Below are 13,396 nucleotides of genomic sequence, written 5' to 3' on the forward strand. Positions count from 1 at the left end.
GCAATCGAACGGAACGACACTGCTTCTACCGACGAATTCCGATTCTGCCTGCACCGCCGCGACAGTCGGATTAGAGTCTGGAGACACCGTGGTGAGAGAACGTTGCCTCGTGCGTCGCCATACTGGTCCTGTCCCCGGTATTTTATGGTTTGCGGTCGAGCTCGATTCCACTCCTGCAACGCACTGCCGCCACATTAAGCAGCCAGCGTTACACCTGTGAAGTGTTGGTACCTGTCAGCCTCCCGTACCTTCAGAGCTTGCAGAACGATAATGTGCGACCACACGTGACACGCAATGTCTGAGACTTCCTCGTCACCCGTCGGAATGCGCTGCTGCCTTGACCTCCCCAGTCCCCCGATCTTTCGCCTGTCGAAAACGTCTGACCGGTGAGTGCGGAACGACTGTGCCCGGGATACACCACCCGCTGTTGCTCCACACCAGCTAATTCTCTGGCCGTGGCCATAGCCCAAGGCTACATGGCCCATTAGGTTCGACACAGCTGTCATTTCCAGGGTTCCCAGTTCTCGACAACTCGGAGCTTTGTGTTTCAAACAGTGCTGCTGTCCAGCGTTTTTAAGTTTTATTTTCACACTCGCGCGGCGGAGATAACCTCAGACAATTTCACATGCTTTTATAACATTTTTCTTAATATTTCGTTTAATTTAGCTTGAACAAGTCATGTCCTCGTAATGATCCTGCAGTAATCACAGAAAAGTGACATTACTTTCTCCTTTTTAAAATGACAAAATTGTTGTAACGCCTGCAAGCAACAAAATATATGTAACGGGAAATACAAACAATATAGTGCTAATGGTGGTGGTCTTAACTGTGTCTAGTGACAAGGTTCACAATGACAGTGTAACATAAAAAAAGAATATAAAGTAGTTTAATCTTCTACTTGCGTTTAATGCATTATCTTTTTTTGGCATTGTTTTGTGTTATTGCACAGTACTTCTTCATAATTATTAATAATAGACTATTACTGTTATTGTGATAATGTGACTTGAGTGTTCTTTATATATTTTGGTAATAGTTTTCCCTATATTTTACTTAGTTGATGTGAAGTCGACTGGTCACACAAAAAACCTGCATATAGTAAGCATTTACTATATGTTGTGGCGTAACAAGCTAGCTACGCCACATTGAGTAGGGAGCCGAAAGGCACGCGTACACACACGCCGACTGGCGTCAAGTCTGGAACAGGATAAGTAGTGAATTCTAATAAGAAAAGTATGCAGCTCCTCGAATACTTATCTTTATTCCATCCTTATGGTACATCGCTCTTGATAATACAAATAAGACTATCTTCAGATACGGTTAATGGCGCCTTGCTAGGTCGTAGCCATGGACTTAGCTGAAGGCTATTCTAACTGTCTCTCGGCAAATGAGAGAAAGGCTTCGTCAGTGTAGTCGCTAGCAAAGTCGTCGTACAACTGGGGCGAGTGCTATTCCGTATCGCGAGACCTGCCTTGTGGTGGCGCTCGGTCTGCGATCACACAGTGGCGACACGCGGGTCCGACATGTACTAAATGGACCGCGGACGATTTAAGCTACCACCTAGCAAGTGTGGTGTCTGGCGGTGACACCACACTATAATAATTCAATATTCAGGTAATTAATTTAATATGAAGCAATCATGAATATTACATTTCCATAATTTCTCCGGCACATTCGCACTGTTTGGAAAAACGTCAGGTTCTGACTTTTTATGCTGCACCATTCACAACGTTTATTCCCCACTGTGCTTGCCTGAACATCTTTTAGTAGTTATTATGCTGCAAATGGTTTACATTATACCAAACAGGTATGCATTTTGTGATACCTGTAGGAAAAAGAATTATTTGTAACAGCAGTTAACATTCAGATTATTGAGTATTATCATAGCATTTCCCCATCTTGAGAAAACTTCAACAAATAAAACAACCAAGTTTGTTGTTTGTGTGTATTTGCTAACTTTACTACAACCTGCAGTAAGCATCAGATAGGCAGAGTTGTAAGAGTCAAAGGAACTAAGAAAAAATTTGCCTAGACGAGTATTAACTCAAGTGAATTGGGATTGTACATTGTTTTAACCTGCCAGCAGTCATCAAAAAGTAAATTTTAATACAATTTTAGTTGCATTCTTGCTGTAGTTAATTTTCAGCTTGCAATGTCACTTCACTTCTGTCATATCAGTTTGGTAAAATAAGCTACTTCCCGAAAAATCCTGTCTTACGAAACCTTCTAAGATTAAACTAAGATCCTCATGTTTATAGTCTCATACACATTCAGTACTATAGACATTCTCTGCACATCATCCTTTTTGTCCTTTCCTATGTAGCGGTAATACTGTATAGCTACAGCTGATGTCAGCAAATCAGCGCTTATCAAGGTAGTAGCGTCTGTCTGTTCGTGTTCAAAATTCATTTTAATACCTCATACTGTTTTAAAACTGCAAATTTAATGCTGTCATTTATTCATGTATACTTTATATGTCGTTTCTCTGAGCTCATTTTGTCACCATTACACTTGAGTTTTAAATTTAAATACTACATTAATTTTGAATTTCCAGTCGTTTCAGTTTTATGGTATTTCAGCTCATTTTTACTGTCCAAGTAACTTACATCTTACAGCTCGTTACATATTATAAACTGCCCGTCTTATGTTTCTGCTCTGTGATGAAAAATTGTAAAACATATCGACGTTATTTAGCAAATTAGTAAACAAGGGCTGTATAATTACAGGTTACCCATATTTAGAAATTACGTCTGATAAAGCTACTGGCCACTTAAGTGCTCCTGTCCCGTCATTATCTATGGGTGAAGATTGTTTCTCTCTGACATACAGTGCACCACAAAATGGTTCCTTGATGGTGAAGCTGACCGACAAAGATAATGAAAATTTACTAGAGCTTACTCCAGAGTTTACTTTTGAGGTATGTCAGTTAATCATTTTTTAGCATATGGCAACTTGTTTTGCATGTACTCAATTTATTTTATTTAAGTGAATAATGATAAATTAATCTTTCGTTTTAAATTGGAGATCCATCTTTTAGACTACGAGATTTGCTCTACGAGTAATAGTATCTTTTCTAGATATTCCTGTTGTTGTTGTCCTCAGTCCAAAGACTGGTTTGATGCAGCTCTCCATGCTACTCTGTCCTGGGCAAACCTCTTCATCTCCGAGTAACTACTATAACCTACATCCATCTGAATCTGCTTAGTCTCCCTCTACGATTTTTACCCTCCACGCTTCCCTCTGGTTCTAAATTGGTGATCCCTTAATGCCTCAAAACGTGTCCCACCAACCGATGCCTTCTTCCAGTCAAATTGTGCTACAAATTCCTCTTCTCGCCAGTTCTGTTCAGTATCTCTTCGTTAGTTACGTGATCTACCCACCTAATCTTCAACATCCTTCCGTAGCACCCTATTTCAAAATCTTTTATTCTCTTCTTGTCTAAACTGTTTATAATCCACGTTTCCCATAGTTGCCTATAGAGATTGAGGACTATCCTCCAGAGAAATCGGTGATCGTGTCGGACGGAACTGAGCAACTGTGATGCGGATCAGCAGTCGCTGGCTTCAGGAGGGAGTGGTGGAGCGACAGGACTGACTTCACCCGGCTCGCTGCGCCACTGCACGCGGTCGTCCTACACAGTATACAAATACTTTGAGGAAATCTTCTGATTTAATCCGACTGCACTCCATTACCCTCGTTATACTTTTGTTGAGTTTTATCCAGTATCCTCCTTTCAACACACTTTCCATTCAGTTCAACTGTTCTTCGAAGTCCTTTGCTGTCTCTGACAGAATTACAATGTCATCGGCAATCCTCAAGGTTTTTATTTCTTCTCCCTGGATTTTAATTCCTACTCCAAATTTTTGATTGGTTTCCTTTATTGCTTGTTCAGTGTAAAGGTGAATGCATTCGGGATAGGCTACAACCCTGTCTCACTCCCTTCTCAACCGTTGCTTCCCTTTCGTGCCTCTCGATTCTCTTAACTGCCTTCGGGTCTCAGTACAAATTGTAAATAGACCATCGCTTCGGTCTTTCATTGCTGTGTCGAATTCTTCATGCAGTCTCCCATCTCATCTTCATCTACGTCCTCTTCCGTTTCCATAATGTGGCCATCAAGTACATCTACCTTATATATATCCACTATATACTCCTTCCACCTTTCAGCTTTCCCTTCTTTGCTTAGGATTGGTTTACCATCTGAGCTCTAGATATTCATGCAGGTGGTTCTCTTTTCTCCGAACGTCTCTTTAATTTTCCTGTACGCAGTGTCTATCTTACCCCTAGTGAAACATGATTCTACATCCTTACATTTGTCCTCTAGCCATTCCTACTTAGCAGTTTAGCACTTCCTGTCGATCTCATTTTTGAGAGGTTTGTATTCCATTTCGCGGCTTCATTTGCTGTATTTTTATATTTCATCCTTTCATCGATTAAATTCAGTATCTGTTGTGTTACCCATGGATTTCTAGTAGCCCTCTTCTTTTTATCTACTTGATCCTCTGCTGCCTTCACTATTTCATCTCTCAAAGCTACCGATTCATCTCCCCCTGTATTCTTTTCCCCTGTTCTTGTTAGTCGTTCCCTAATGCGCCCTCTACAACCTCTGGTTCTTTCAGTTTATCCAGGTCCCATCTCCTTAAATTCCTACCTTTCTGGAGTTTCTTCAGTTTTAATCTACAGATCATAACCAACAAATTGTGGTCAGAGTCCACATCTGCCCCTGAAATGTCTTACAATTTAAAACCTGTTTTCTAGATCTCTGTCTTACCATTATATAATCAATCTGAAACCTTCCAGTGTCTCCAGGGCTCCTCCATGTGCATAACTTTCTATCATTATTCTTAAACCAAGTGTTATCGATGATCAGGTTGTGCTGTGTGCAGAATTCTACCAGGCAGCTTTCTCTTTCTTTCCTTATAAAAAAAAAATGGTTCACATGGCTCTGAGCACTATGGGACTCAACTGCTGTGGTCATCAGTCCCCTAGAACTTAGAACTACTTAAACCTAACTAACCTAAGGACATCACACACCCATGCCCGAGGCAGGATTCGAACCTGCGACCGTAGCAGCTGCGCGGCTCCGGACTGGAGTGCCTAGAACCGCACGGCCACCGCGGCCGGCTTTCCTTATCCCCAGTCCATATTCACCTACTACTTCTTCTTCTCTCCCTTTTTCTGTTATCGAATTCCGGCCCCCATGAATATTAAATTTTCATCTCCCTTAACTACTTGAATAATTTATCTCATCATACATTTATTCAAACTCTTACAGGCTTTCACAATAACTACGCACCCTAAGACCCAGAGTTGCAATATTAAAAGTTTTCGCTGGTTTCGTTGTCTAAGGGCTGGGATTCGTAGTTGCCGCAATACAAGCCAAATACGTCTGAGTCTGCAGTACACAATATGAAGAGACACATGAATCGAATGGTCGAATGTTCCTATCACTCGGCAATTGCGAATTAATCTAGAAATTTATAAATGAAAGAGTGCAATTAAATAAAATCTCCAGGTAATATCTTAACGACTTTGAATGATGAGTACGATAGTAGAAGTACTTTTGAGAATGTGGTATATTTCTGCAAAACACTTATTGGTGTCGATGGTGCAGCAATTAAATAAAATATAAGTTGAATAACACGGAAACAATAGGTTCCTACTGCACGTAATTAGTTACGAACAACAACATAGCCCGCGAGCTGTTCACTTGTAAACGTCCAGCACCTCTCGCGTCCTGTCCTGTGCCGTCCTGCCCAGAACTACTCTGCCAGAATCCCCCCGTGTCCTCTCCGGAAACGATGCTCCTCCCTAACCTCCATACGTCTCTCTTAGTAACGAGCGCTTGATTGGCTAGAGCGCTCCTGCCATGTCTTACAGCTAATGCACACTCACATATATAAAACACATACGAAATACTGGATTTACATTTAAATACTTGAAATTAAATAAATATTCCTACGGCTGGTCCATAAACACGCTCTAACACACATTGTTAAATACATAATCAATTAAATGAACACATATCAAAAGAAATGAACCAAAAGGTAGGCCAGGAACCTAATGTCTCTGTTGTTTCGAAAACACAGTGAATATTTAACCAATTACTTCATGAATAGTATATATCGGATATATACGAAGACATAGGTGAATAAATATATTTATAAGCATGCTGCTACCGTTTTTTCGTGTAACTGTGGAGTACTTATGGCCTGACGCAATCGATAGTAATCGGCCACTTTGACCTCCAGTAACTCACGTATTATTCAAGTTACATGCTTGTAATTTATACCAATTTAGGTTTACACTAACAGCTTTCTAAAGATACGTCGATCGACAAAATCTGAAGAACCGTTTAGATTTTTGCAATTCGTTGCTGGGTGTTACTTGTATAATTTACCGTTACATACTAAACTGTAAACGAATAAAGATATTGAAAATCTGATTACACATCAGAATCGTCATGGAAATAACAGTAATGTACATGTTTCTTTTTGGGGTATCATGACAAGGTTCATGGTTCAGCAGGTGCAGATATTTACACATTTCATATTCTTGGGTACACAAACTTCTTCCATCGATTTCATTGTTATCATCAATGCAATGTACTGATGTTCTTTTAAACATTCTGACCAGTTAGAATTATCCCATTTCTCAAATCTCGATTATACGATTATGTTCTTCGTAAAAATTTTGTAATGTAAGACTTTTATTCTTCTACTACACTATAATAATGTACCTTAACCATTATCCAAATACACTTACAGATCCCAAGAAATAATCCACACTTTACATAGAACATACAGTTGTACATCATATGTATCATCACCAACACATTAATAAATTACTGAATACTTAACAAAGAGATAGTGCGCATTTTTTGTCATTAGCTACATAAATTCATGTTCAGAATAATTCATATTAATCATAGTAGTCAATTTACATATCCTATATTAACTGAAATTATTTGATAAAATTCATTTTCCTCTTTTGAATATTAACTGCTTTGAGAGTAAAGCTGATTTTATATAAGTTATCTGTAGTGAAACTCTTTTCAGTCAAGAATTCCTACAGAATTAAGATCACACTTACGAAACCCTACTGAATAATGAGATATATTATGCTCTCCACTGAGTAGTGAACATGAAAACGATGCTCACCTTTAACCCCTCTGATAATAAACGTCCCATCGATTAAGGACCATGTCAGTTGCCGAATGAAGTGGTATCACACTTCAGGTATTCTGAAGAATATAGTACCTGTTTTAAGGTAGATTCAAAAAACGTGAGACATGTCTATGCAAAACAGTGAGACCTGGATAGAATGTTTTGAGAACAACATAAAACCTGCAAGTGCAGAAGAAGATATGAATGAAAATTCAACATATTTCCTAATGAAAAATATATGCAGTTTGAATTAGATCGACATCTAAGTGGTTTCTTACCTCTCTGAATTCAGCAAAGAACTTCCTTGCTACACCTACCATCCATTTGCCATGCTAAACATAACACACAACTCCATTTTCATTACTTTGTAATTCCCTCTTCTATTACTCTTTGAAATCTTATCCTTTTTGTTGCTGTCTTGTTGTTTTATAATTACCAGCATGCCTCTGTCGTCCGCTCACTGAGCGTAGCTCTATACTTGAATAGCATGAATCGAAACTGGTAAAATACAATAACTACCAGCGTTTACTTTTCATACTCACCCTAATAAACTCCCAAAAACTCTACGCAATATGCCAAAACCAATGTGTGTCACACTACTCTATTTATTTATTTCACTGCTCATTGAATCATTGTTTTCCGCTGCCTGCAGTGGGAAACTCATCAACTAGTGCTATGAGGTCATACTTGATACACCAGCCCTGCATCAATAATATCCACATTAAGCCAGCGAAAAACATAATTTTATTTTAAGTCAGAGAATACCTTAAAAATCACAACAATTGAAAAATTACAGCATATGCTGCAAATAGTCACTATGAGCAACAAGGATCTTGAAACTACATTGGAACTTATTTTGCAATGGACCTGTAACTGGATTCCTTGTTTAACCGATTCATGTAACACAATTTAAAAACGCATTTATTTCAGGTTATCTTTCAGGTCTTTGAATTATTAATCAGTACTCCTAGTTACCTTGACACTTCCTTGATACTGGATATTCCAAAAAGTAAGCATTAGCGTGAGGTATATTTACGATTTTGTAATCTGTGTTGCAAATTATTTTGAATTTGCTAATCTCATGATTAATATCACTTAATTTTTCATGAGTCCTCATGAGGATCAAATTACCTATTTTGAACTCTGGAAATTTCCTATTCTCATCATGCTGCCAAATCATATCTTACCTTGATGAAGGTTCCTCGGGTCTCCAGCCGGGTGGTAGCGTTGATATCTCGCGACGTTTCGGGAAGTGTCATACTACCCATCTTCTGGCGAAGTCTTCGCCAGAAGATGCGTAGTATGACACTTCCCGAAACGTCGCGAGATATCAACGCTACCACCCGGCTGGAGACCCGAGAAACCTTCATCAATAGTTTACGCCGGGAAAGTTTTGCTATCTTTATCTGAAGTAGTTGTTCCTTCTCATCCACAGTAATTTCCTTACAAGGAGAAAATCTATTAAATCTTCCACTAGACATTTGATTTCTCCATCTTTAATATTTAATATTTCTTCAGGTGTAAAACCTGTACTTTGTTGCTTTAACGAGTTCACTATTTGTTTAAATGCTGTCACATACTTGAACCAAAATCTGTTAATTTCGGGGCAGGAAGTCCTACATAATGGCCCAATCTTTCTCATATATCTCTGGCGGATTACTTGATTGGTGCAAGTAGATATATGCACAAACTGTTTTTAGTTATCTGCTTCACAATCTTTCCATAGCACTGAGCGGAACTGAGTGCCATGATCAGATAGCACTCTGTTTGGTTTACCTATGGTCACAAAATGGTCCAGGACAATTTTGTTATACATTGCTTTCCTAAATGCGAATAGCTTTATAAATTTAGAAAAATGCTCTACAATTATTGAAATGTATCCAGAGTTAGCTGAGATCCCAAGTAATGTCCTCGAAACGTCTAAAATGACTATATCTATTGTAAGTAGGCTGTTTAGGTTTTCTTATTGGTAACGCCACGTAGCGCTCTGGCTGTGCTGTGTGCAGTCTGTGGCTAGTTTGGATTGTTGTCTGCCATTGTAGTGTTGGGCAGCGGCAGCTGGATGTGAACAGCGTGTAGCGTTGCGCAGTTGGAGGTGAGCCGCCAGCAGTGGTGGATGTGGGGAGAGAGATGGCGGAGTTTTGTAATTTGTCATGAACTGCTATATATATTATGACTATTAAGGTAAATACATTGTTTGTTCTCTATCAAAATCTTTCACTTGCTAACTATGCCTATCAGTAGTTAGTGCCTTCCGTAGTTTGAATCTTTTATTTAGCTGGCAGTAGTGGCGCTCGCTGTATTGCAGTAGTTCCAGTAACGAAGATTTTTGTGAGGTAAGTGATTTGTGAAAGGTATAGGTTAATGTTAGTCAGGGCCATTCTTTCGTAGGGATTTTTTTGAAAGTCAGATTGCGTTGCGCTAAAAATATTGTGTGTCAGTTTAAGCACAGTCTTGTATAATTGTTCAAAGGGGACGTTTCACTATTTCCTTTCGAATTTCAGCTGAATGACATAAGGTCCCTGAAAAATGGTTCATGTTCTATCACGTTCACGTAACATTCATAACCTACTACCCTTCCTGGTGTATTTGAAAATAACTGTCCTTTCACCATCAGCATTTTAAGTCACGCCTCTTTTTGTTCTGTTGAAATCCTGTCAGTTAAGTCTAATAGCCGCTTAAAATTCTGTTCGTTGTTGTTATTCTCGACCATAGCTCAAACATTATAGTTTTCAACATCATCTCCTAGCCCATAATTCACTCCTAAGTGATTTACCTGCAGTCGAATTGAGTGACATTGCGCTAATCTGTTGGCACGTTCAAAAGGAATCCGCAGAGTTTTCCCTTCTACCCAAAACGTAATCATTTCCTGTTCACATTAAATTAAAAGTTGCTGTTTAATTAGCCAATTAACGCTCAAAAGTATTTCCATACTCAAGTCCTGCACCACTATGAATATACAGGGTGTTACAAAAAGGTACGGCCAAACTTTCAGGAAACATTCCTCCCACACAAATAAAGAAAAGATGTTATGTGGACATGTATCCGGAAACGCTTAATTTCCATGTTAGAGCTTATATAAGTTTCGTCAGTATGTACTGTACTTCCTCGATTCACCGCCAGTTGGCCCAATTGAAGGAAGGTAATGTTGACTTCGGTGCTTGTGTTGACATGCGACTCATTGCTCTACAGTACTAGTATCAAGCACATCAGTACGTAGCATCAACAGGTTAGTGTTCATCACGAACGTGGTTTTGCAGTCAGTGCAATGTTTACAAATGCGGAGTTGGCAGATGCCCATTTGATGTATGGATTAGCACGGGGCAATAGCCGTGGCGCGGTACGTTTGCATCGAGACAGATTTCCAGAACGGAGGTGTCCCGACAGGAAGACGTTCGAAGCAATTGATCAGCGTCTTAGGGAGCACGGAACATTCCAGCCTATGACTCGCGACTGGGGAAGACCTAGAACGACGAGGACACTTGCAATGGTCGAGGCAATTCTTCGTGCAGTTGACGATAACCCTAATGTCAGCGTTAGAGAAGTTGCAGCTGTACAAGATAACGTTGACCACGTCACTGTATGGAGAGTGCTACGGGAGAACCAGTTGTTTCCGTACCATGTACAGCGTGTGCAGGCACTATCAGCAGCTGATTGGCCTCCACGGGTACACTTCTGCGAATGGTTCATCCATCAATGTCCCCCCAGGGGCTCAGCATTCATTTGCTGAGTACGGGCTTGGCGACCCCGGGGTCCTGAGCTGGGGACTGGTCAGCGCCGCCAGTCTCCTGTCACCGTAACCCCCTGACATGCTTCAGCGACCACCGCATGGCGCGGCGATGGAATGTTGTGTGCTGCGGGGAATGGTAATCTTGGCTTGACTGCCTGGATTGCGAGGAAGGTAAACCTCTATAAAAACCCCTCAATCTTACGGTGTGCTGCGCGCCTATAAGATACATGGCTGTTGGGTTGGAACAGTCGCAAGTGGGCGACCTCTGGGGCACCTGCCGCACCCCAGTTGTATGTGGCTTACTCAGGCACACGGGGCTCTGTCTGAGCGGACCTTTAGTTTCCTAGCTGCTCGTGGGACCACAATGGACCCTTCGACCTCTACATTTCCCCCTACCAGCGGATTGGGTGGACCACTGGTAGGAAAACACACCCCATCAAAAAAAAAAGCGACTTCGTGCTGCGAGTCCTCCAGCGGCTGGTGTTACTAGAGATTTATCAGACTGTCGTAACAGAGCACATGCTGATAACCAGAATGTGTTTTTGATTGTCAAACGGAAGGAAGGTAGTTTTGAGAGGGTTTCTCCCTTTTACATCCACAAGGGTCTTGAGGGAATTGCAGGAACACTGAAATCTGTGAAGCGACTGCGCAATGGGACTCTGTTAGTTGAAACTTCTAGTTCCCGTCAAGTCACTTCTCTTCGAAAAGCAACCTGTCTCGGAGAGTACGCTATCGAGACCGAGCTCCACTCCACTTTGAACTATAGTAGGGGTGTTGTGACATGTAGGGACTTGGTGGATATCCCCAAGGACGAGTTGAAATCTGTGTGGGCTGTCGAAGGTATTGTCGACATGCAGCATATTATGAAACGAGTCGATGGGGACCAAGTCAAATCCGACTCGTTTATTCTCACATTCAGTTGCCCGAGACTCCCAGAGCATGTTAAAGTGGGTTTCTTACGTTTGCCAGTACGGCCATATTTCCCCAACCCAATGCGCTGTTTTAAATGTCAGCGCATTGGGCATATTACGTTGGGATGCAATGAGATAGCCACTTGTGGTAAATGTGGTCAGCCTGCCCATGAAAGAGCCGGTTGTTCATCGCCTGTGAAGTGCGTGAATTGCTCTGGGAGTCACCCTGTCTGGAGCCGGGTCTGCCCTATCTATCTCGAGGAACGGAAGATACAGAAGATCAAAACATCTAAGCGCATCCCCTATGGTGAGGCCAAGAAGCTCTTTAAGGCCATGCAGCCTCCTGTGTTTACAACATCTTTTGCTTCCACTCTGCAGAAGCTGGTACAGTTGGCCACTGTTGCTACACAAACGGAGGTTGCTAGTGTCAGCACTAATACCCGCATTTGCCAGTGCACTTGTGCTGCTGCGGTTGTTTTGCAACCTGCAGCTCTCCCCACAACGTCGGACAAGGCCGTGGTTGCTGACATTGGGGTACTTCCTGCCCCTCCCCATATGGCGCCTTCTGCCCAGGCGAGTAAAGCTCCAACTGTTGACAAGGTTCTGCATTCTAAGCTCCCCAAGACGAAGACGCCGAAGGTGAATGTTTTGCCACCTGAGGAGACTAGTCAGGGTCAGTCCGATGACGATGCCATCATACTGTCTGACATCTCCTTCGGGTTCCCATCGGAGCTGATGGACATTGATGTCGACCGGGGGCGATATTCTCGCCCCAGGAATAAATCTCCAGCCAGTATGGGCTCTCCTCCAAAGCACAGAAGCAGGGTGAAAATTCAGCCATCCTGATCACTGGCTCCCATTTTACAGTGGAACCTGAATGGGTTCAGGAGGCACGTGGCTGAATTACAACTCCTTGTATGAGAGCGCCCCTTATGCTTATGTCTCCAAGAGACACATTTTCAGGCCACTGATGCTCCTTCTTTATGGGGCTATACCGTGTATCAAAAAGATGGTCTGATGGGGGAAAGGGCAAAGGGCGGTGTTGCGGTTTTTGTCTGTGCCATTCACCACTCATCTGAGCTCCTTCTAGTTATGGACTTGCAAGCAGTTGCAGCTGATCTTCTTGTGGGGCGAAGGCTCACAATCTGTTCCGTTTACTTACCGCCTCAGGATGCAATAGACTCTGAGGCTCTCACGGACCTTATTAGCCAACTCCTCCACCCATTTCTCCTTCTGGGGGACTACAGTGCTCATAATGTCTCATGGGGCTCTACGACTACTTGCCCCAGGGGTCGCGTTCTGGAAAGCCTCATGGTGTCCGAAGAACTGTGCATCCTCAACTCTGGTGCTTCCACTCATTTCTGTACTGCTTCTGGGTCGTCGTCAGCTATCGACCTTTCCTTTTGCTCTCCAGCACTCGTGGATTCTGCTCTGTGGGAGGTTGCCGTTGACCTTCATTCTAGTGACCATTTCCCCATTTAGATTCGCCTCCTGGATGAGGCTGTGGCACTACCAGTGCCGCCCAGGTGGCACCTCTGCAGAGCTGACTGGACATTTTTCAGCCATTTAGCTGTTTTGGAACACCGTGACAGCGT

General features: G+C 42.0%; 1 protein-coding gene across 1 annotated transcript in view; it reads left to right on the forward strand.

Moving 5' to 3' along the window:
* The window catches only part of LOC126416585 (uncharacterized), a 418,464-nt gene that overhangs the window by 237,526 nt on the left and 167,542 nt on the right, over window positions 1-13,396 (forward strand). Inside the window, exon 8 of the mRNA XM_050084337.1 lies at window positions 2,724-2,914. Coding sequence (XP_049940294.1) covers window positions 2,724-2,914 — 191 coding nt within the window. The remainder of the gene's footprint in view (window positions 1-2,723; window positions 2,915-13,396) is intronic.

The sequence above is a fragment of the Schistocerca serialis genome, chromosome 8 (genome assembly GCF_023864345.2).
Source record: "Schistocerca serialis cubense isolate TAMUIC-IGC-003099 chromosome 8, iqSchSeri2.2, whole genome shotgun sequence".
Classification (NCBI taxonomy): domain Eukaryota; kingdom Metazoa; phylum Arthropoda; class Insecta; order Orthoptera; family Acrididae; genus Schistocerca; species Schistocerca serialis.